Source organism: Aptenodytes forsteri, unplaced genomic scaffold, assembly GCF_000699145.1.
Source record: "Aptenodytes forsteri isolate BGI_AS27 unplaced genomic scaffold, ASM69914v1 Scaffold15, whole genome shotgun sequence".
NCBI lineage: Eukaryota > Metazoa > Chordata > Aves > Sphenisciformes > Spheniscidae > Aptenodytes > Aptenodytes forsteri.
Window position 1 is genome coordinate 13,483,812 of NW_008795129.1, and position 23,753 is coordinate 13,507,564.

The window sequence follows — 23,753 nt, forward strand, 5'->3', positions numbered from 1 at the left end:
AGAAGGATGCAGGCTTTATTGGCAAACACTGCAAGGTGCTGTGCTCTGAAAGCTGACCTGGTTCACACAGGCTTTTGCTCTAAACTCTCTGAAGCAATAATGTGGGAGGCACATCAAAACTTGACATCGCTAACACTGGAAATAAAAATAGATGACGGGTGTTTAAACCTGGACTGAAAACAAGCAATTCAAGCAAGTTTTTTTGCTATAAAAATGAGCCACTGACCTGCTTTGGCCAATACCTGGAACTAAGGTAGCACTTCAGTGTGTGTGTGCATGTGTACGTGTGTGTGCATGTCCCCAGGAACACCATAAAGCTGATGTGGTGTCACACACGTGGTGACCAGGCACTGTGCGAGGGGCTGCCAGCTGCCCTGGCTGCATGCCTGCACTGAAACGCCGGCCTCTGCCAGGCGGTACCTTGCAGCTCAGCCATCACCCAGCCACTAGGCTTCCCCCTGCCCCCAACGCTGAAATACTTAAGTTCTATGAGTATTGCCTCACTGCGAGGAAGACGATGATGGCTGTGGCACCCTGGGAGAATGTGCAGAGGCTCCGGCCAATGTGTCTGGAAACCACCAACACCTGAGAAGCAGCTCGGTGTCTGCTTGGGTCACGTACCAGTGATGAGAAACAGAGCAGCCACCATCAGCCACCAAAACTGCAAGGTGTGTCTGCCCGTGGTCACAGTGAAACTGGTACTGACTGCCCAATGTAACACTGATCAGGCAAGCTTGGGGTGAAAAACACACTTTAATTGGGCTGTTTACGTCAAAAAATTATTTCTCCCCAATGTTTAAAAACCAGAAAAAAATACAAAAATATTTTTTAAAAGATCAACAAATTATGTTTAAAAGTGCTTCAGTTCGGTCCCTGTGCATGTCATGTCTCGCTGTGCTGCTATAAACAGGCATTGCAAAGCACGTGCCGACCCAGGCTCCCTGCAAAGTACTTGCATGCGCTGTACCCCATTGCTGTCCGAGCCCCTCCAGTAAGAGTTTGTCCAAGGAGCTGGGGGTAATGCACACGGAGCACTAGAGCATCACAAAACTGCCAAGCTGGGAGGGCGTTGCTTTCCAAAGCAAGTCATGGGCCGGGCTGCTAGTGGGTGCTGACCCCAGGGGTCTGAAAGCTCTACAGTGGGGACTATGGGGCAGACATCAGCACTGCCACGCAGCTGGGTGGGAAAGGCAGGGCCCGGCTGTTTCTCCCTGTATCACCTGCTATGCTGCAGCAGCCGGGCATCGGCAGGGCTGGGCTCAGTGTCTCATGCGGGTCACTGTTTGGTATACCTCAGTGCTGCGTGCCCCTTCCCAGAGACCCCCGAGCCACAGCCCCACTCAGTACCACCAGCACCTGCCTCACCAGGTCCTCCTGCTTAGGATTGGCACCGCAGAGCTTGCAGAGAGGAAATCCTGATGCGGTGAGCAAGCTTAGTCCCAGGGTTTCTTACAGGGCCTTTTGTCCTGTGGGCTGAATCTGATCTCTGAAAAATCATGCATTTGGTGGGGGAGGGATTGGTTTCTTTTTTTCTTTTTGCTGGATAGTTGGCTAGTTGTTAAAAAAACAGGTTTTTACACAGCTGGGAGTAATACAAGAATCCTGGACTGGGCGAGACAGGAAGCCCTTGTCAGCCTGAAGACATAAAAGCCTGGGAACTCAGGGGCGCTAAGCCAAACATCAGCAACAGGAGCAAATACCCACGTTAGGGCCATGCTGGATATGTAAAAGAGCCATTCAAATCTCAGCAGCGACACTGAACTATCAAGTCTAAGTAGTTAGCTGATCGGCAAGGACGTTTTAGCATTAAGGCAGTGAAGATTCAGGCTAATCCTCTACAGGCTGCTGGGAATGCTGCCCAGTGCAGAACTGAGCTGGCTCTTTCCTTAAACCCCAACACTTCTTCTTTTTCTTCTGCCAACATACACTTGTTCACCTGGGGACAAGAAAGTCAAAAGGAGGGTTATCTGAAAAGTTCATATGGGGGGGGGAAAAGGACAAAAGACCCAAAACAAAAAGAAAAAATGGGGCCATGTGGCCCAGAGATGGGCTGGTGCCTGGGGAATCCTCCACTCCCCAACAGGCAAACCCTGCTCTTCTGGGCATGGCAGATGTTCATACCTTTCTCTCCTTTCTCTCCTTTTGGTCCCCTGTGCCCGTGGCGTCCTGGTGGGCCCATCGGTCCAGGGTCACCTGAAGGAATGAGAAGACCAAGTTTACCCTTGAGCATGACTGGCCCACAAACAGGGACAGGCCAGGGTAAGGAAGACCAAGTTAGGATGATGCTTGGGCTGAGATCCTGAAGGTGCTACCGCCACTGTGGGGAGGCTGTGACCTTGAGCAGCCCAGTGCTGACTACCTCTGTGGACACAGTGCTGCTTCCTGGGCGTTACAGGGTTTGAGAGGGAAAGGATGGTGAGCCTTACCTTTGGGTCCAGGATAACCCCTCTCCCCCTTTTCACCGGGTGGCCCCTGGATGGTACCATATGCTGGAGAGAGAAATGAAGGAGAGGATGAATGAGGGGAACAAACCACTTGCAAAGGGCTCTGTGTTGACTTAGAGAAGCAGTGAGTCACACTGGAAGGACATTTCTCTAGGTTAGATGGGATTAGACTGACTGAGAGCAAGTTTTTCAAAAATGGTTTTGGTCCCAACAAAGTCCCAGGGGCAGGCTGTGATCTCATTTCACCAGCACTGCTCTGCCACCCTCTCTGGGTGTCCTGACCATCACCAGGGTTGGAGCTGGCCCACGCTCAGGGAGGGGAATTTGAGAACAGAGTGAGCAGCTGTCTCAAGTTGCTCTACATCCAGCCCAGCCATGTTAAAATGGGCCACAGGGGTTGCAAGCACAGTGGCCTTCAGGGTTTGGGACGAGTTTCCTACAAGTAGTGGGAAAACCTGATGTCCTTCCTAATGATGAGGCTGCACCTCCCCAGCAAGGAAGGAAGGGGATGGAAAGACTATCTGCCTCCAGCTGTGTTGGCTGTATTTTTGCAGCACGCAAAAGTGAAAAGATCACTAGGTCTACGAGAGGTTGGAGAGATCTCATATGCATGAGCCAGAAACACCAAATCAATACGTCACTTACTTCTAAAGAAGTCCATGAGATCCTCGGTGACGTTGCCATAGGCTGCAAAGACCCTGCTGATGCCAGGGGGACCAGGAGGGCCTGGGGGACCTGGGAGTCCCTGTGCAGTGTAAGACATCAGGTCCTGGAGAATACCTTGGCCTGAGGAATTAAAGATGTCATTTGGAAGAGCTCTGGGAAAACTGCGGCTGGATGCTGAGGCAGGCAGATGTAAGGGAGAGCTGTAGGCAGCAGGAAGCAGGAAGGGTGAGGGAAGTGAACAGCATGACACCAGGCACAGGGGGTTAGTAGTTGTGGGCTGGGACAGGGAGGGTCAGGACAAGCAGGTGTTCCACTCACTTTGTAGGCTCTCTGACACGCGAAGTGCCAGCTCATTGTAATCCAGGGATCCAGTGAAGGAGTTGCTATAGGATCTGCTTGAACCTGCTGATCTCCTGTGTGATTCCTCCTCTGTCAGCAACCCATCGAAAGACCCATCACTGCCCATGGAGGCACCGTAAGAGCCATCGCTGCCCATTGAGGCACTGTAAGATGACATGCTGCTCATGGAGCTGCCATATGAGCTGCCTGTGCCCAGTGATCCCCCATGGGATCCCTCAGCACCAAGGGATCCTCCATGCAACTGCTCAGAAGTCCGTAACCCTTGGTATGATGAAGACATAGACCCAGCCACCAAGCCACTATCTCCTTTGGGTCCTGGTGGTCCCCGTGGCCCAGGGGGCCCAGGCGGCCCTGAGATGTAGCTTCGAACTTCATCACCTGCAAAATACAAGAGGGGGACTTCAGGGACACTGGGGTACCTGGGCCCCCCAGGCTTGGCAGAGGTCCTGTGCTACCACCTGAATGAAGACTGGAGTGTGAAATTCTGCCCTGCCAATCATTGCAGTAACCCTCATCCACTGCCATTTCTCAGGCAGCAGGCACGTATGTCAACCTTGACCTCTACAGATGGCGTGCCTTCCTTCTTCCCACCTCTCCCACAATTTTGGGTGCCCAATCTTGGAAACATGCCCAATGATTTTGCAGAAGGGTGCACTCCTCTCAGGCCAATTTCAGCACCTCTGCCAAAACAACCATTCTGTGACCAGTCTCCCAAAAGTGAGGGGATCCCCATGTTTTTGAAAGGCTGCCCTGGATGACTTGCCAGCATGAGAGCTCAGACCAACGCTGCTTCATAGCTGGCTCATCGCTGCCCTCCAACCCCTACATCATCCATTGCTCTGTAGGCAGGTGTTTGTCAAAGAAAATGCTTTTCCCACAGCAAAACTCTGCAGGAGACCTTACTAAGGACTCGCTGTTCCGTACAGGCCAATTGTAACTGCCCAGCGCCTGTCCCTTTTGGCTCACAACACAGACTTTTGCCTAGCAGTCGGACTGAGAGGAGACAAGCCTATGGGGTGCAGTGTAGTCCTGTGTAGACCTGGCTGTAGAGATAAGGTGTTGCTGCAGCCCCAATTCAGGGAAGGCTCCTGCAGGACTGCCTCAGCTGTGGCAGAGCCAGCAGCCTACACAAGGCAGAGCATGGCTCGGGGTGTGTGCAGGGAGGATGGATGGCATCCCCTTACTCTTCAGGTACTGGATCAGCTCGCTCCTGAACTCGTCACTGTGGGTGATGTCAGCATAGGACAGGAGGCCGGTTCCTGAGAAGCCTGGTGGTCCTGGAGGGCCAGGAGGGCCAGGTGGACCCTGGACTCCAGACAGGGAGGAGTATCCCACACCTTGAGAGAGAGGAAGAATTATTTTCTGACAGTGAGAGGACAAAGAAGTCACACATGTTTGGGGATCTTGAAAGTTTAAAGGCTCCAACCCCAACTTCCATCCTTTTCCAGCTGATGTTGATGAGATTTTTTTCAAAGTGACCTTGTTCTCAGTGGGCAGTCACAGCCCCTGGTAAGCTAAATCTCAGCCTCAGTCCCCCCCAGAATCTCCCTGCCAGCTGTGAGAAACACAAGTGCTTTACTTTGTAGGTAAGCAGAGACATCCTCCAGAGAAGTGCCAGGTGATCCGGGGATCCCTGGAGGTCCTGGGGGCCCTGCAGGACCAGGGGGCCCAACAAGACCACTGAATTCAGAGTCTGTAAGACACAAGGGAAGAAAAGGAGTCACCCAAACCACCGCAACCCTGATGAACCTTCCCTGACAATACAGGTAATGCCAGCTACAGCCAAGTATAAGGCACTTTTTTCTCCCCAGCACTTTCTGGTGCAGTCTTCCTGGTGCACCTCACTTCCCTGCATGTAGATGTCACACTGGGAAGTCAGGAGATCCCAAAGAGGGTAGAAGTCCCTATTTTTAAATATACTTTTAAAAAGTGGCATAAGAAATTCCTTTATGCTGCAGAGTTTAGAGAAGACAAAGGGCTCCTCCATCCCCATCACCAAGGCAGCACCTCGCTGCTGCTGCTCTCCACAGGAGCGGTGATCTGTCTGCAGCCCCTCGCAGTCTGCGCAGGTCCTGGCAGAGCCCAGGAGACCTGCAGTACTGCTAACTAAGGCAGAGGGACCATCAGAGTCTCATAGAAGGTTATTTGTGGTGATGGGCAAAGGGAAAATTCTGTGACTATGCCTGTAAAAAAAGATTCTGGGGGTGTGTAGGGACCTATGGCAGGGAACTAAAGAAGTTTGCTTACTTCGCAGGTATGTTGTCAGGTCACTGTAAGATACACCAGGTGTCCCTGGAGGCCCAGGTGGCCCAGGGAGCCCAATGCTCATCCCAGAACCTGCAAAATCAAACAGATCCAACAGTAGCACATTATCAAAACAGGCTGTTACAGTGTGAGCAGACAGGCTGCAGAGCTTGTTCGCAGGCAATCCAGGAGGGACTCCTGCAGGGTGGAGTGTTCCCATCAGCAGATTGGGCTGGGACCAGGGCTCAAGCCTTGTTCTGGACTTGGAGTTAAAGCTTGCCCCATTAATCCCAACACAAGGGCACTGGCAGGCATCAGGCCTCTATTCCTGGCAAAAGCTCTGCACACCTCATGAACCCCTGACACAGGGCGGGCACCCCAGGATATGCAGCTCAGCTGTGACCCACCGGCTGATGCATGTGCTGCTCTCCCTGTGTCTGCCTATCTGCAAGCAGCTCTGGTGCAAAACTTTGCACCTTCACGATTTGCTCTAATGGAATGTCCTTGCTGATAAAATGCAGTTGTCCAGCTTGAGCTGTTGGGGTGCTGCTGTTAAACAACAGTTTCCTGCTTCCAGAACCAAAGAGGAAATTCCCACCATCTTTGGAGCAGCCCATTAGTGAGAGCTGGTCTCCAAGGGCAGTTCGGAGAGAGTGAGCATGGACCAGGCTGTGCTTTTAAGCAGATAGTTGCAGCTATCAGGACTAGGCATTTTAGCACTGTTGTTGGGGATGCTCCAGAGTCCTCTCTGTCTGACAGTTCTTATATGCCATATCACCCCTTTACAGATGGGAAAATGAAGCAGAGAGGTGGAATTTGTTTCAACTAACTTTAAACTTCTAAGAGTTTGTTGCCTGGGCTGCCTTGACACAAAGTGGACATAGATCAACCCTTCCACAGAAAGATATAGCCTGGCCACAGAGACAGTGAGAAAAGGGTTATAAAGGCACTTGAAGGTGTTGATGGGACTTCTAAGATGGCTAAGATGAAATGATGTTCCTAAGCTTAGTTTTCAGCAAAGCAAGAACTCATTACTAGAGTCTGTGGATAGTATCTTAGCTACAGGGTATCTTTGCTCTCTTCCAAGTCTCTCACAGTCCCTGTGAGGAGGTCTCCGTACATAAGGATTCACACAATCGAACTGGAAGAGTTTTCACTGACAGCATGAGCTTTCTGTTCAGCTCCCAAAGGAACAGAGCTGGAAATGCACGCTAATAAAGACCATTACTTGTCAAGTAGCTGATAAACCGTCTAGTCAGCTCATCATAATCCAGTGACAGAGACATGCCATCTCCCCCTGGTCCAGGAGGTCCTGGTGGTCCCCGAGGTCCAATTAGATACTGACGAATTTCTTCTCCTGGAAATGAAAAAAAAAATGCATCTTTTAAGACTGTCCAGCTGCTGCAGAGATGTCAGGAGTGAGGGGCTCCCAGCCTGTGAGCTGAGCCCCCACCACTACAGAGACCATCAAAACCTATGGATGCAAAGCTACTTTCCTCCCTTGCCTCCTTTTCTGTGTGTGATCTGCCCTGTGTATGGTGTCACAAACATTTGCGATAGGGCTGGGAACCTCCTACATCTCAGGGTTTGAGAAGGATGAGAATTTGGATTGCCAAAGGGACCTCCTTGTGCTCTGTTTCTTCAGGACACCCTGGACAACATCTTGGGTAAAGAGAAAAGACTACACTGAGCTCTGTAGCATTTCAGCAGCCATTTTTCTGTTTGGAACATGGAATCTGATTGACTTCCCACTGCATCACACAGGAGGAGTGCAGCGTTGGCCAGCATCACCATTACCTTCAGGCACAACAAAATTACATCCTGGTGATTTATCTATCAGCCCACAGTAACAGTGTGTGTCAAAAAGAATAGAGAGATGGGTATCCTCCTCACCTTAAGAACAAAGACATAGCAAGGCTTTGGAGTGGGCAAGAAGGAATGGGGAACCCTAAGAGAGTGGAGGAGCTGGGAAGTAGAAGCCCAAGTTTAGTGGGAGATTGGGGGAAATTGTGGGGAGTTCCTGAAAAGGAGGGACATAGACAGATGCCATCTAGAGAGCCCAGGAGGGAAAGGGAGGCAAGAGAGTGGGAAACTGCAGAGTTACAACAGTGGGTATGAAAAGCAAACAGGTAAGAAAGTATAGCTTCTGGAAAGCATGCAAACTCTCCAGTACAAGACACATAAATCTGTCTCCAAGGGACTTGGAAGGAGACATTGCAGGTCACTCAGCAGCACCTATGGCAGGCCTTTGCCCTCCAAAGCAGCTGCTGGTAACTCCCGTTGGAGGCAGAAGACTGGAAGGGAAGGGCAGATCACCAGGCTGCTGGGATGCTTTACTCCCATCCCCCATGTTTCCTTTCAGGGTGACTTACTTTGCAGCATGTCGAGAAGTTCTTGATACAAAACGGATGTAGTTGACACCGAACTGGCAAATGACTGATAGCGATCTGACGAGCCTGTGGGAATGAAAAGGTTTTATGTCAAGCAGGGTTAAGAGGAGACAGAAGGTGAAGAGTGGTCAGGCAGGAACAAAGGAAAGCTGAATTAATCCAGTTTAACTGGTGGAATGGGCTTCCCATGCCCCCAGCCATGAATCAGTTGCTGTCTCACACAGCCTGGTTGTCTCCACAGCAGTGTGGTCTGTGCTCTTCTGACTGAGATTCCAGGCTGCTTCCAAAAGCTTTGGGAATTTCATCTACTTCAGGAGGGCCCCAAGCATACAAGACAGCCCCAGAATACCTGAGATCACATATACCAAATACAGCCACCTCTGGGTCTTGGGGCCGTTACAGGGTCTAGCAGCTATCTTTAATGTGAGACTTTTTAAACAGCAGCAACTGTTAGTTAATCTAACCATCAAAATGGGACAAAGCTCAGAGGCCACCTCAGCTGTGTGGAGTCCTGGGCCAAGACTGCAGAAGATTAATAACTGGGTTGGGGTGCTGCTACTTAAAGACTGTTGTTTCTCCTCCAGCTCTCACCTCCTAGGTGTTGCACAAGCTCAGCCGAGGGCGTGACTCAGTACAGAGCTTACCAACATGGTGCTTACTTGTCATATAGCTCATAACACGGGTAGCCAGCTCCGCATAATCCAAGTTCGTCCCATCTGCAGTGGTGATGACTCCAGGTGGGCCTGGAGGACCTGGTGGGCCTTGGGCACCAGTCAAATAATGCCTTACATTGTCACCTAGGTGGAAAGCCCAAGATATGCCCACATCAGTAGAGGGAAGACAATGGCCATATGCACAATTACTAGACCCTCTTCCCCTGGCAAAAAGCAGGCTGATAGAAGGACAGTTCTGCAGATGCCACAGTGGGCAACAGCACTTCATAGTATTCAACAAAAATAAGGCCAGAGCAGTAGGGCTGCTGCTTCTAACGGGAGAGTGACAAGGGGCTCAGGGAGCAAAAGAGAGACAGGCATGCATCTGCTGACCCAAGGCAAAATCTCATTATACTCACTTTTCAGGTAGTCAGTGACATACTGCTGAATCTCTTGAGATGAACTTCCACCTGGACCAGGAGGACCAGGTGGCCCAGGAGGTCCTGGGGGGCCCTGAATTTGTCTGGATCCACCTACAGAAAGCATTGTAAGGAGAAGGATTTTTTTTTTTGGTCTGGTTGCATTAGACCAAGTGATGCTAAAGTGTGCTGGCATTGAGTCCTTCCCACAGGTCTGGAAAGAGCTTTGGGAATGGACTATGGAGGGGCTCCCCCTTCATCTCTGAACACAGTCTGAGCATGGGCAATTAGGCAGTATTATGTCTTCAATTAATTGGGCATCTTATAATTCAGCCTACGCAGCTCTGCAGGGCTGAGTCCAGAGACGTCCCTGGCTTCGTACTGACAGACCTGGTCAGTTTGTGCACCAGAGTGCAATGCTGTGCAGAAATATAGATAGAGTTCCATAAAGCACTCAAGCTCATTAGGCTAACCTCACTGCCCTGGTGCTCCCAATCCCAGCCAGCCTGGGCAGCACCAGCCCAAGAACCTCCTCATTGGTCTCCATTGCAAGATACAGGTGGGCCCTGTGCGACTCCTGTCACCATGGTGTCGAGTGACACCTCATGCTCTTTAAGGTGTCTGTCTTCTTCCCAGCACCCTGAGGTAGTATTCCTAGGACACGATGTGGAGAAGCAGAGGACTTGTTCACATGGAGGGACACAAGTTAATCCATATGCATTTTTTGTGAAACTGCATTAATCTCCTGCATACAGACATGCTCTTATTCAGAATGAAAGCAGCTTAATTCACATGAATCCACCTGAGGGTAAGTAAAACTGAACAAAGGGCACTTTTGTTCTGATCAGAAGCATTTCCACAAGAGGGTTCAATGCAGCTTCCCTAATTCCTTGTGGAACATGGTTAGCCAACCTGGAATCCCCTTCTTTCATGTCCCATGAGGACAAACTCTGGCTCAAAGGATTCCCAGTAAGTTGGAAACAGAAAACTTGCAATTCTTAAATTGTCTGATTTAAGGCAGGCTGTGAAAAAAGAGGTTTTGAACACAAATCCCATCAGCGTTAGGTTAGCACTCACACTTGTAAAACCCAACGGAGCTTTTTCAAAGTCTCCACCAGGATGTCAGCATTTCTTGATAATATCAGAACAATGATGGTCTGGCCTCTTACCTCGAGATCCTCCTGGGATGCCAGGAGCGCCTGGGACACCTGCATCACCTGGAAACCGGAGTGAGGGAGACAGACAATTGTAATGGGTGTCACTGCATATTGCAGACTTGGTCGTGTAAAACAGTTGAGCTACATGTGGTCAGAGAAGCAACTACCCAGCCCTTGTAATGACTATCTTGAATTAGTAGCTTGTTGGGGAAGAGCAGAAGGAAGAGGCCACAACAGCTTTCCTGAGCCTTCTGTGATCTGTCCAGGTGCCTTGTGCTCAGAGCAATTCTATTGCCAAGGTCCTGCTCTGCCTGAAAAGGCAGGGGTAGGCACAGCTGTAGTTCTCAAAGGACCAGGTTGCTCCATCTTTTACTCTCAACCACTCTTGGCTGTGTGAGGCCACCAGCAAAGAAAGAAAGAAGATTTTTAACTTCACCTTTGGGTCCGGGTGGACCTGGCGGGCCTGGAACTCCTGGAGGTCCCTGCATGGTGACTCTGTCACCTGCCAATTGCAGAAGGAGAGTCAGAGATTCACAGGAATAAAGTGTGTGGGCAAAATCCTGGCTCCACTAAAACTAAGCTAGAATCAACAGAGCAGGATTTTGCCCCCTGCTTTCAGCCTAGGGACAATGAATTCAATGGAGGAAAGGGGGCACAGACTGACCGTGGGAGGAGAATGCTGAAAGGCCAGGCTCACCCGGTTCTCCTGCATGGGACACAGAAATGAAGGAGCAGTCATATACACAGGCAAGCTACACTGCACCCCACTGATATCTCCTGGAAGCCTCCTTACCCGTGAATCCTCGTGGACCTCGTTCGCCTGTGAACAGCGGAGCAGAGGAACAGCGTTAGCATTTGCTTTGTTCTGATCTGCAACATCCCAGCCCACACTGCAGAATATTATCTTGGCCTTCAATTTGCAGGGCAGAAATGGGTAAAGGGAGTAGGTCCCATCTTTTCCTGCCAGCTGAGAGCTGAGCTACACTTCACAGGGCCACGTCCTTGCACTGACTTAGCCAAGTCCACACTGCATTTTGCAAAAAGATTGTTCCCCTTTAATGGCAAATCTGAAGCTCTGAATGCTCCTGAATCTAATGGGCTTGCAAAGTTGGGATCTGAATACAGCGATCGTCTTGACACCAGTACTGGAGGCTAATAAATTTCTCTGACAAAGACTGACTTGTTTTATGCCAGCAGACAGGAGTCCTATTTAGTGACCACTGTGCTAGCTTTCTCACTGACACAGAAAGGCAGGACACTTTCTGCTTCCAAGCCCTTCCTTCCTTCTTTTCAGTCTAAGGTGCTGAGATCCATCTAGTATCTTGGTGAGGCAGCAGGATATACCCACCTTGGTCTCCCTTCGGGCCTGGTGGGCCTGGTGGACCTGGTGGGCCTGTGAAGAACGTTTCTGTAATTAAAACAAAAGGGTTTCTTCAGGACATCCAACAGAACATGACAGAAGTTTTCTCTGACTCCACCTGGTCCTAGCCAAGGATGTACTCTCTGGAACCGCAACAGTCAAGACATTCCCAGGGCACAGGTGAGGGATTGAGTGGGAAGAACCTACCTGAGGTGGACATGGAAGATCCTGGTCTCCCTGGTGGGCCTGGAGGTCCTGGCAATCCTTCTCCTAGGCAAAAGGGACACAAACAGGCTTTAGGAAGGATGAGCCTCAGCAAGGTAAGTAAATGCATGTCAGAGCTGCTATATCTCCAGCCATGGCCATAGCTCAAATATTTCCAAGTGTAGGCTAGTACCATTGTGTTCACACACATCTATCTCTGTTAGTTACTTTTCATTATCATTTGCCACCACAGCAGACACCACAGGACAGAGAAATGCCTTTCTTTGTGGTACAGAGTGGCTATCCCAGCTGGCCTTCACTACATTGAGAGGGAAGGTTCATTTCATTACGCACCTGACCTGCTCCCCTTTGCTACTGAGCAGAGAGCAAGGAATGGGGTTATGCTCCTGTCTCGTGTCCTCCTGCATCTCCCCTCTTCTGGCTATGAAAGGGAAATCTGAGCTACAGGAAGTGGAGTGGGGATATGTTCCTCATGATAAGAACGGCTCCATCTGTCCCCAGCTGGAAGTTAAGGCTGGACAAGTAAGAAGTAAAGACGGGATTGATTGCAGCTACTTCCTTTGGGGACTTGAGAACGTTGAGTGTCTTCCCCAAAAGTACAGCTTTTATGAATTACTACTCTGGCTAGCAAACCTCTGCCAAAGCAAATCTCCTCTCTTGGGCAGCGTCTTGCTGCTGTGAAGCTATGTTGCAGTGAAATTGTGTTAGTAGGAACCCACTATGTGAAATTCTGCTTCCAGTAAAGTCATCCCTACTAACTTCCACCGGGTCCAAGACTGCATCTGGGATACCGCAAGGCACAGGACAGAGGCACTGGAAAAACCTCCCACTTTCCAGGTTTGTTTCAGAGAAACAAGCTCTTACCTGGGGGGCCACGAGGTCCAGGGGGTCCCTGAATAGATTCACCTGATGGAGAAAGAAACAGGGGTATTATGGAATATTTACTCAGCAAACTGCATGGCCCAGAAATGTGCCATGTGTGTTAGCATCCCCCCGCTTATGTACTGAGCTCTGCCATATTACGTACCTGGTGGTCCAGGGGGACCTGGGGGTCCTGCTCGCGCTGATAAATCTGCCAGCACTGTGCAAATGAAACACACACAAAAAAGGGAAAATTGTTGCTATGGAGCTACTACTGCTATGGAAACACTGTCATTACATTGCTGTTAGAAGCTCTTACAGTCGAAGGTGGACTAAGGCAGGACCTGGGTGACCTAAGCCAAAGTTGAGGCAGAGAGGGGAGAAGAGAGATGTGTTTGATTGCCAGCATGCAGGTTAGGACATGAAGCAGAATACAGTGCTGAGCAGGCTGGCAGCATATTGGAAACAGGGAGGAGATCTCTCTGGAGAGTAATGGTTGCTGAGGGAAAGAGCAAAGGACTAAAAGGCTAAGGAATGAGGGAAAGAACTTTCAAGGAGAGGAAAGATTCTTTTAACAAGGGCCAAGTTTTGGGAGTGAAACATTATGCAGCCATTATTTAACAAGTAGCTGCACTGTGTTATCTTGATTGGAGATGTATCCTCACCTCCAAGCTGAGGCACAAAGTTCAGTGATGCTGAGATCCAAGACTCCTGAATGGGGATGGGATCAGGCAAGGATCATTTATGATTTTATGCCCTCCTCTGCCTTGCCTCTCCTGCACACTTGCAGAGGTCCCAGATCCTAGGAATACTGACTGTAAGTGCACCACACATCTAGTATTGCACAGAGCAAGCAGACACTTTTCTCGGGATGCTGCTAAACCATTCTGTTCTGCTCCACTTGTTTTCATCTTAAAATAGCATTTGCTGCCCTGTGAATTTGTCCTCTAATTCACAGAGAGATTTTTATTTCTGTTGCTTAGATTAACGTGCCTTTTCAAACTGGTTCTCCTCTTACAGATGGCTCTGTGTTCATATTATACAGGAAACTGCCCTGTGCGAACACTGGCTAAAAGGCCAGGCTGTGGGTCACAGCTCTGTGACCATCTCTGCTGTTGGGGACTGTTCACCAGTCACCATTCCTTAGCTTTCCTCTCTGTGAATGGGCCTGGTGCCATCTACCTCCTTTTGAAAGCATTTTGGGATGCACAGATGAGAAGGAGGGCAGAAGAAGTAGCTGGTATTGCTGTCCCACCACCAAACATACACACACACACTTGCCCTATGTCACGTCGAGGGGAAAGAGGTAGAGGCATCTCCTATTAGCTGTGAGAAGGCCTTGAGGCCTCTGGCACCTCTCCAACCGAAGGAGTGGAAAGGCAGGCCCACTTACTTTGAGATGTTAATGACGAGACTTCTGTTTTGATAGTCTCTATCACAGCTTCACCTGGGGATCCCTTCTCGCCCCGTGGACCTTTTTCAGGAAAAAAAAAAGAGAAAGTGAATTATTTAACTGAGAGAGGGTGACATTTTGTACCCACTCCTGGTGGGTCCTCGAAAACAGTTTCAGACTTCGCTTATGTGAACTGGGAGCATGAACTCAGTCTCTGGCTCTGAGGGACACTGTATTCAAATGTGGAAATTACTCCACAATTTGCCCTAACAGGATCATATAAAACCAGATAAGAAAGGTTCTTAGGAGTGAGCTCTGTTCAGGCCCTTCCAAACAGATGTCTGTCCAATTGGCAGTGGTTTCACAGAGACATTATTCCCAATTTGGCTCTAGTTTGTTCTCCTACCTTTCAAAATGGCAGGAGGTATCCAGCTGGGCTATATCCCCTACCACAGAAAGGCAACTGCACTTGAGAAGTGCTTTAGAAATACCAGCCTCCGGAAAAAAATAACATAAGAAAAAAAGACATTTGCAGCATCCACATCACACTGGCTCTTACCACCCCCTTTCTTCCCCTGGGAAAGAAAAAAGGAATAGAAATTCTTTACAAGATTAATTAAGCCAAATAATGCAGCAAAATGAACTGAAAGGAAGAAATCTGCAAACAAATGGAGAGAGATTGTGCCAAAGGCTGAAAGAATTAGAAACAAAGGAAAAACTAATGAATTCAGTTCTCTTAAGAAGCAGAATCAAAGCTGACGGAGAATGGTACCTTGTTGTCCAGGGAGACCAGCTGGTCCAACAGGACCTGGTTTCAAAGAAAAAAAAAACAGATTGCATTAAATTTTCCTGGTTGTATTTTACAGTAGGAGGAAAGAATCAATAGGTCTTTTATAAGAACTGAGACTATCAAATAATGTATTTGTCTGCAGAAGTAAATGGAATTGCTATGGGGTATAAATTCATCAATGTCCCATGTATTACTTGAAGCTCCGGAGAAGAGGCTTATTTTCCATCATGTAGCAATTAAAGTGCTTGGTGCCTTTTAGACTGGGGAAATAACCAGAATGTCACTGACCACAATAGAAATGCAATAGGTCTAACCCTCTTCTCGCATTCCCTGCTGCAAATTGAGGCTAGCTCTACCAAATCAGCTCCAGGATTAGCTCCAGCTATACAGCTGGGAGAGGCACAGAAGTGCCATGAGAACCAGGGCTCAGGAACTCTGCTGCCTGACATCAGTGTGCTGGAGGGCTGTGTCTGACCTGGGACAGAGGAGTCTGAAGACCAAGCTCATGCACAGCCAGAGAGAGAGAGATTTGTAGATGCTCATGTGGGATTTCTGCTGTCTTGAGTTCAAAGCTAAGACTGGAAAACATGCACTTCCTGATTTCAGTAACAGTGCTGGGAGAGGGATTAGACACAAGCCTGCTTTCCTGAGAGACAAGAGAGCGTGATTCTACTCACTGGATTTGACCTATCACTACTTTGTACTCATCAGATCAAAGGACAACAACAGTGTTTCTTCATCTTCTCAGCCCTCCCTTCTGTCCTGCCCCACTATGATCATATCCCATTTCTCCCTTGAGGCTGCTGCCTCTCTAACTCAGCCTGAGATCTTGGTCTTTCTGCAGGGAAGGGTGAGGACCATGAGTATCTGGACTGCCTGAGCAATCTTGCCTCCCAGACAGGGCAGCCTGGCACAGACAATAAACATCACATGTTAAATTAAGAACTGGATGCACAGCAATGCAAGCTGCCTGCAAAAACCACAGCAGAGGAGCAGCTTCCTCACCTGGAACACCTGGGGGTCCAGTGGGGCCAGCTGGGCCTGGGGGACCTGGTGGGCCTGGCAGAGCAATAGTTGACGAACCCTCTGAAACACAAATGCATACACTTGCACACATACACATATATACACACATCCAGCAAACATGTAACAAATCTATCCTGAAGGACTCATGCATCTATAGCATATATTAGCTATAATTATTAATTATAAATACATATAGCATATGTATTTTCCCAACACAGGGAGTCCCAGTACAGGTCTGACACACAGTCAAGATGAATTTAGGAGGCATGACAAAAACCAGAGAGAATCCTCCAAAAGCAGACGTGTTTGAACTCTCACAGCACTACATACCAGCACTTATGACTTTTCCTGGAGCTCCAGGTTCTCCTATGAAAAGAGACAAAAGATGAACTTATTTTCTGGGAAAGATTTGTCACTAGCTCAATGACACTGTCTTATTAAACATGTGAGTTCTGTTCCCTTTGCCCTTGATCTCTTGTCTGAGAAGTCGTAGCACTAGAAGGTCATGGGGGAAGCAACAGAGCTTAGTTAATCCAGAGCTATCCTCTGATCAGCTTTCCAAGCACTACATCTGCCAGAAAAGGCAATAGGCCTTGATTTATCTGAGGCAGGCACGCAGCTTCCATTGCAGTCACCAAGCATCATACTCATATGCTCAGGGCAGAACCAGGTTTGCTAAGGTTTTCTCAGTGGAGAACTGTCATGCTGAGTGCCTCAGCAGATGCCCTGCCTTTCCTGTATGCTCAAGGGGGCTTTGGCTACCGTCTGTTTCTCAAACCTTCCCTTCCTAAAGCCACTAGATGCCACTGTTGATTCAGGGACTGGTCAGCAGAGCAGATAATCCTCCCTAAAATGAAGTGCTTAGAGAGAAAATGAATACTGGGGAAGAAACAAAACTCACCTTTAGCCCCTGGTCGGCCTGGGTTGCCTGGAAGTCCTGATATGAGGTAGATGAATAATTTAAAATGGTTAGTGCAAACGTTGTTTGTTCTATTTTTTCCAGGTACCCCAGCTGAGTTTCACTTGTGGGTTTATAGAAGGAACTCCCTACTCAAGACCCCGGCTTTCAGCATTTATAAGCAGGTCTCTGACAGCATGTGGAGGAATTCATTGTGGACTGTAGACTGAGCTGGTAGTGTCCCTGGTAGTGTTCCCTTCTCCCACTGCTCCCTGGATGATGGTGACTTGCCCCCCAAACCACCTCTGCTTGCAGTCATCACATCCTCTGTTTCCACCTCTATTGCTACATCCTCTCCCCTCTGTTTCTGCTGCTGATTAGAAGGACTTTTCAGTGATGCACAGGGAACCGAAACATTTTATTTGTTGCAAACTATGTTTTGGGGAGAGGCAAGTTTTCAAACACTCCAAGGCCCTGCATTCCTCAAAAATTACGCACCAACCACAAAACCTGTCTCAAAAGCCAAGGGAGATGCAGAAACCTTGGGATATCACTTTGGAAGCCCCGAGCAGCAGAGAGGGAAAATTACAAGGGGTTTTTGAGCCCATATCAAAGTGTGTCATTGATAAATTGGAACACAGTGGAAAAACCTACCTGGCGGTCCTTGGGGTCCTGTGAGACCTGGAAGAAAAAGGCAAAACTTCTAAGATGTCTAAACAAATTTCAGGTGGGGAAAGGACAGACAGGGAGAAAAAGATTACATTTACTTCAAATTATAGCCCACAGCCCACAAGTGGTGTAAATTGGCCTAGCACCTGTTATGTAAACGGAACGTTGGCTCATAGCAGCTGATGTTCTTGTTTGCAGTGTGTGCAATCCTGAGATCACAAAGGGTCTAGATTCCCTGTGTGTTTTCATTTCATCACCCTCTTACAGTACAGAGATCCTCCGCCAGCCTTAACTTCAGGTTAAGACTGGAAATTGTTGACAAAGACATCAGTGTTCCTGACTGAGCAAAAAGTATTTTTGGTCTCTGTCTGCTTTTACCTGGCTGTCCAGCATCTCCAGAGGGTCCTGGAGGGCCTCGGGCTCCTGGCATTCCCATAAGACCTGGTTCACCTAGGGATATAATCACCGTTAACAAGCCAGAAATCACTGACTTACAATCTACCAATCCATTCAAGCTTGTTCACCAGTTGTCCTGCAGCACTTTCTACCTATTGTATCCTCATAGCCAACTGGCCAGTTCCAGCATCAGTGTCTGGGAGGTGAACATCAATGACAGAAGAGTTCTGTAGTGAGAACAACTCTGTCACAAGTTTACAGCCAGCTCCATTATATGTCTTATTTCCATGCTTACATGGTTGACTCTACAGTTCTTCTGAGACAGCAAGATCCCAGAACATGAATCTGCTGCCATCTTCTCCCACCCCTTTTACAAATCAACCTCCTGCCAAATCAGAAAGTACCTGCACTTCTACCTCAAAGGAATCCCTTACCTTTTTCACCTGGCTGTCCATCACGGCCAGCTTGTCCTGTCCAAAGAAAAGAGATTGTTAGGGACTGCTGAAATAGTACCACAGTTGCCCTGTCCTACTAAAATGAGCACAGCCCTAAACACAACAGAGTGGCTTTTCGTCGTATTACATCTGAAAGAAACCTTGGCTGCAGTTACTGAAGATCCAGAAAAAGTTCACTTGAAACTTAACTGTAGGACCTCTTTTCTGAGTATACAGACTAATCTTAGCTATCTAGAGAAAAGACCTAGGATCACAACCAGTATGATTCCACTCCCATGTTGTTTCCTTGCCTGTGCTCATAGAAACACACTCTGGGTGGAAATGACATTGCCCCACATATAAATACAGCTGTTTTCTGTTACCCACCTACAGGTCCTTTAGCCCCTGGCTCTCCTGGAGGACCAGGCATTCCTCTTGAGCCTTGTTCACCTGTAGCGAAATGGTATGAAAATGAATCAAACAAATCTTGGTGAAGATACAATTTATGACTGTCAGCAATATTTAGTGCTTTGCAATTGAAAAATAGCATTGATAGGATGTTCAGGCCTCATGACTCATGACTGTCTCTGAGCATTAGAAAAGCTCAAGTGAAGTGAATACAGGGCACGTGAGGGAGAATTTCCCTAAAGCTAAATACAAAGATTGCCACCAAGATTACTGGAATCAAGAATGAGATCTATTTGTTTAAAACTTGGGTGCAAAAATAAAACTCCTATAACCAATAACATCATTATACTTTTTCAGAAAGCTAACTGGGATTGGCTGGGCTATACTGTTATTTGAAAACTCAAATAATGCACGTGTATATTAGATAGGCCAGGAAAACAATCCACTGACCTGTCATTCCACGAGAACCCTTCTCACCCTGATCACCTGTGGTACAAAAAAGGGAAGGATTCTGTGACATTGTTTCATTGAAAAATGTTTCCATCAGAGAAAATAAAGTCTACTTTCTGACAAGAGACAGAAGAAAAAGCCAAAGAAGGATAGGGTTAATACCCAGGGACAGTATCCCTGTCTAAAGGAATTTAAAGAAAATATCCACAAAAGATATTTAATTGATCAACATACCTTTGGGTCCAGGGGCTCCAGTAGCTCCTTTCTCACCTGAAAGATATATGGATGATTGAAGAATAGTAATAACAAGCCAGGAGGGAAAGGAATTTCAAGAATCAAGAAAAATCATAGGGGAAATACAGGTCCTCTGATATCAGACAAACTCAAACTGGAAATTCCTTTCCTTCAATACAGCTCCATCCATCCAACTATGTTTCTTCACCTAGACTGCTCTATTACCTCTGTGTCTCTCGTATTTCTCAATATTGCTTGCAATCACTGACTAAGTCTAGTTCCTCCTCCCCTTTCCTCAGTCTTACGGTTTTCTTTGCCCCTAGCATCAAAATGCAACATGCTCAGACCAAGACTGCTACTCAGAGCAGTGCTAAAAAAGCACATCAGCTAGTGCTGCTGTAATTGCCAAGGGGAAGGGAAGCTTACCTTTAGCACCTGGGAGACCTGCTTCTCCTCTAAATCCTTGTAGGCCGGGAGGACCTGCAGAAAAATGACATGGGGGGTTTAATCCATCCCACTCATCATTATGCATCACTGAAGAAGAAAAACTATGAGAAGCTGTCACTCTGCTTTTGTTTTCTCTAGTCTCTAGATGCCATAGCAAAGGAATGCAGCACTCACCTGGAGGACCTTGTGGGCCTGGAGAACCCATCAGACCTGTGAATAAAGAACATAGATTTTCTTTCAGTAACACCACAATTAGAAAATGAACAAATCTCTCTCAGTTTGCCCAACAGGATCCACAACCCAACAGGTGTTTAGCAGATCAGAATTCCCCCAGCCACTAGAATAATTTGCATCACTGGCATCCTCAAAACCAGGACAACAAATCTACACAACTTATTTCTTGTGACATAAAGGAAGTGTTTTTTTCCTAAAGTAAGGTAAAGAGACTCAAGCCTTCCATCTTGGCTGAGACGCTGTGATCTGTGCTTCAGGTGGGACCCATTTTTTATAGTGCAATTTTTATCCCAATTACATGGATTGTAGACTTGTAACTCTGGTAGAAGTCTGTTAGGGATATGAAGTTTACCTTATTATTTCTGAAAGCAGAGAAAAAGCAGCTGGAAACTTCACACATCTTAAAGATTGGTGTTTTGAGAAACCTCCCTCCCAATCCCCACTGTCACTAAAAATCTCCAAGAATTTATTGCTGTAAAGGTTATGTGTACCTGCTAAAGTAAATTTTATCTAAAATGAGGACCATTAGTTCACTTTTCTGACTACTGCAGTGCAACACAAGTGAAACAGGAAGGCTGGAGTGCTCATTTACTCCTAACCAGGCTGCTGGGCTCTCTCTGCCCATCTTCTTATTTACCTTTAAGGCCAGCAGAACCTGGGGGACCAGGTGGCCCTGGAGGACCTGGCTCACCAGCAACACCTGTAGAATAAGAGCATGAATAGATACTGTAGAATACAACTGTGATCCCATTTTTCCATTATTCCATCTCCTGTTATTCTTTCTCTGGCAAGTGTCATGAATATTCTGCTGGTCAATTCAAAACACCCAAATAAGCATGCATTGTCCAAGAAAAAAATCCCATCCCACTGGGCTTTAGGATGAGCAAGACAAATCCCCCAGCTTTGGTGACTTGGGTAACAGTGAAGAAGATAACCTTGATACTAAGCGCTTTTGGTTCTGCCAAACTCAAACTTGACTGTGAGACCTGGCAAAGCAAAACAACCCTTGTTTACCCATTGTAAGTTTGGCAAAAAAAATCCCTTAGCTCAGATTTGTCTGTGCTGGGAAATTTCTAAAATGAAATCTGGATTTGAATAATCAAATCAAATTCTATCACTGAGGTGTTTTATAAATTGGGACCAAACTCTAGCTTTTGTCCATCTCTGCTTTATACAAGAATGGGACACCTAGTTCCTACCTCTGTCTCCTTTTTCTCCAAATCCAGGTGGTCCAGGCTCCCCTCGAGGCCCTGGTAGCCCTTCTCGACCTCTTTGTCCCATGGGACCTTCCATGCCAGGATCACCTATAGGAAACAAGTGCCTTGTAAAAAAAGGTGTCTTTATGGGAGGCCTTGAGCAAGAGGATCCATGGCCACCTCCATGGGGGAAGGCAATGACTACACCAACCCGGTGTCTGTATTCCCATGCCATGTGTCAATCAGTTGTGAGAGGCGCACAGCATTGATAGAGATGCTTACCCATGCTGCCTTTCTGTCCTTTCGGTCCTTCTGGTCCTTGGTGTCCAATTGGACCAGGAATGCCTGGGAAGAAAAACACAACAAATGTTCAGAGTCCTTGTCTGTGTACCATGAAAGAATAACATGCAAATTAGGGGAACCTGAAGCCTGGAGGGATTAATCAGCCGGGGTAAAGAATATATTACTTGGAAGGTGGGTACTTGAACAGGGATCTCTTTAGAAGAACACAATACATATAAGGGCACAAGGAAGTTGGGCCAAGTACTCATGCAGCTGTGGGACTCTTTCAAAGGTAGGCTGGGATCTTCACACCCCCAAATTAGGCATGTTCAACTAAGTGGAAGTCAGGCTGAGGCCTTGCTTGTAACCAAGTCTCTGAGCTGTCTGTAGCTCAGCACCAAGGTATTAATCAAGTGACTTAGTCTATGCTAAATATTGACTCTTCAGAGAACCGCCTCGAGCTAGGTCTGCAGTGCAAAATTTGCTCTTGTCTACAATAATGTCACTGAATGTCCTCCCTCAAAGTGGAATTGTACTACTGCCCACCTGGGACACCAGGAAGTCCTCGCTCTCCTGTAGGGAGAAAGAAATAGACAGTCAGTGGGGAATAGGTCTTCCCTGTTTGTCACTTTGGCTGACCCTCACCCCCCATAAAAAGGAGTTGATGTTCCTGGCATGTTTACAAGTTCTACCGTCTCCACCAATGCCACATTGGCCCCCTTGTATTTATGCAATGGATTGAATCATTCACACCACACAAAATCCTCTGAAGCACTCTGTGATTAAACCAGGTAGAGCTTGGCTTCAGGAACGACTTTCATCCAGGTGAAAGAAGTTTCTAGATTCAAAGTGAGATCTGTTTTCTCTTCTACTGTCTTTGCCCGGAAGAAGAGCAAAAAAACCCAACCATCATGATAATCTCCGAACTACAGAATGCATCAGCTTCTCTAACTTCTGGAGTAACAAAAATCCATCTGCTACCCAGGCCCTATGGCAGGCTGCCAATCTACCTGAGAAAGCAGGTAACTCCAGACTCACCTCTGGGACCTTGCATTCCCATGTCACCTGAGAAAAGAATAAAAAAAAAATCAGGAGAGATCCTGGAGATATTTCCAATGATTACTCATTCATTTTGTTTTTCTAGTTGCTTTCCCACCTTCAATGAAACGTGAAGGAGTTATGGGTGAACAGGGACACTTCACACTTGAATAGTGTAGGATCAGACCCATCCCACTAGTGCCAAACAGGATCTGGCCTTTCACACTGGCACAATGCAAGATTGGGCCTCCTGTATTAGCTCTGCATGGGATCAGGCCCTCTACAGTTTAAGTGGCAAACTAACTTTACACTCTTTTTCTTCAAGTATAAACCAGCTTCATCTTTCTCACTGCCAGTTGCCCCTTGTGGCAACATCCACCTCAAACTTGTGCATTGCCAGAGCCAAGGAATAGGACAGGGGAAGAGAAGGACTATGTGGCTGTACCTTTCTCACCAGGTTCTCCTCTCTCCCCTCGGAAGTAGCCTGTAACAGGAAGTGAAGGGGCTGTTAGAGTGCATTACACAACAGAATAGCTACTCGCTTCATGTACAAGGATCCTCCTATTTGGATTTTGAGGCTGCAGGCAGCACAAGCTATCAAGCACAGCATGGCTTTATAGGCAGAGTTTACTCAGCAAATTTGCTTTCGCAAATTCATGAAACTTCTGAAGCTGGGAGAATGTAGGCTCCTCTGTTCTTAACCTATTTCCATCATCTGCTAAACAGAAGTAAATCATCTTTCCCTTGTGTCCTGGTTTCGGCTGGGATAGAGTTAATTTTCTTCCTAGTAGCTGGTACAGTGCTGTGTTTTGGATTTAGTACCAGAATAATGTTGGTAACACACCGATGTTTTAGTTGTTGCTAAGCAGTGCTTACACTAGTCAAGGACTTTTCAGCTTCCCATGCTCTACCGACTGAGAAGGCTGGAGGGACACAAGAAGCTGGGAGGGGGCACAGCCAGGACAGCTGACCCAAACTGGCCAAAGGGGCATTCTATACCATGGGACATCATGCTCAGTACATAAACTGGGGAAAGCTGGCCGGGGGGGCCGCTGCTCGGGGACTGGCTGGGCATCGGT

General features: G+C 47.7%; 1 protein-coding gene across 1 annotated transcript in view; it reads right to left on the reverse strand.

Moving 5' to 3' along the window:
• Positions 1 to 1,886: 1,886 nt before the first annotated feature.
• COL17A1 (collagen type XVII alpha 1 chain) overlaps positions 1,887 to 23,753 on the reverse strand; it is a 37,968-nt gene continuing 16,101 nt past the window's right edge. The window contains exons 18-56 of the mRNA XM_019471692.1: positions 23,120 to 23,158; positions 22,675 to 22,701; positions 22,183 to 22,209; positions 21,637 to 21,699; positions 21,358 to 21,462; positions 20,796 to 20,858; positions 20,099 to 20,134; positions 19,904 to 19,957; positions 19,478 to 19,513; positions 19,244 to 19,279; positions 18,773 to 18,835; positions 18,386 to 18,421; positions 17,934 to 18,005; positions 17,541 to 17,567; positions 16,890 to 16,925; positions 16,319 to 16,354; positions 15,968 to 16,048; positions 14,945 to 14,980; positions 14,173 to 14,253; positions 12,946 to 12,999; positions 12,783 to 12,824; positions 11,901 to 11,957; positions 11,682 to 11,741; positions 11,127 to 11,153; positions 10,998 to 11,039; positions 10,770 to 10,835; positions 10,346 to 10,393; positions 9,177 to 9,290; positions 8,764 to 8,901; positions 8,087 to 8,170; positions 6,943 to 7,071; positions 5,718 to 5,807; positions 5,050 to 5,163; positions 4,655 to 4,807; positions 3,429 to 3,848; positions 3,090 to 3,230; positions 2,427 to 2,489; positions 2,122 to 2,193; positions 1,887 to 1,936 (exon numbers count right to left, since the gene is read on the reverse strand). Of these exons, the coding sequence (XP_019327237.1) occupies positions 1,887 to 1,936; positions 2,122 to 2,193; positions 2,427 to 2,489; positions 3,090 to 3,230; positions 3,429 to 3,848; positions 4,655 to 4,807; positions 5,050 to 5,163; positions 5,718 to 5,807; positions 6,943 to 7,071; positions 8,087 to 8,170; positions 8,764 to 8,901; positions 9,177 to 9,290; positions 10,346 to 10,393; positions 10,770 to 10,835; positions 10,998 to 11,039; positions 11,127 to 11,153; positions 11,682 to 11,741; positions 11,901 to 11,957; positions 12,783 to 12,824; positions 12,946 to 12,999; positions 14,173 to 14,253; positions 14,945 to 14,980; positions 15,968 to 16,048; positions 16,319 to 16,354; positions 16,890 to 16,925; positions 17,541 to 17,567; positions 17,934 to 18,005; positions 18,386 to 18,421; positions 18,773 to 18,835; positions 19,244 to 19,279; positions 19,478 to 19,513; positions 19,904 to 19,957; positions 20,099 to 20,134; positions 20,796 to 20,858; positions 21,358 to 21,462; positions 21,637 to 21,699; positions 22,183 to 22,209; positions 22,675 to 22,701; positions 23,120 to 23,158 (2,918 nt within the window). The remainder of the gene's footprint in view (positions 1,937 to 2,121; positions 2,194 to 2,426; positions 2,490 to 3,089; positions 3,231 to 3,428; positions 3,849 to 4,654; positions 4,808 to 5,049; positions 5,164 to 5,717; positions 5,808 to 6,942; positions 7,072 to 8,086; positions 8,171 to 8,763; positions 8,902 to 9,176; positions 9,291 to 10,345; positions 10,394 to 10,769; positions 10,836 to 10,997; positions 11,040 to 11,126; positions 11,154 to 11,681; positions 11,742 to 11,900; positions 11,958 to 12,782; positions 12,825 to 12,945; positions 13,000 to 14,172; positions 14,254 to 14,944; positions 14,981 to 15,967; positions 16,049 to 16,318; positions 16,355 to 16,889; positions 16,926 to 17,540; positions 17,568 to 17,933; positions 18,006 to 18,385; positions 18,422 to 18,772; positions 18,836 to 19,243; positions 19,280 to 19,477; positions 19,514 to 19,903; positions 19,958 to 20,098; positions 20,135 to 20,795; positions 20,859 to 21,357; positions 21,463 to 21,636; positions 21,700 to 22,182; positions 22,210 to 22,674; positions 22,702 to 23,119; positions 23,159 to 23,753) is intronic.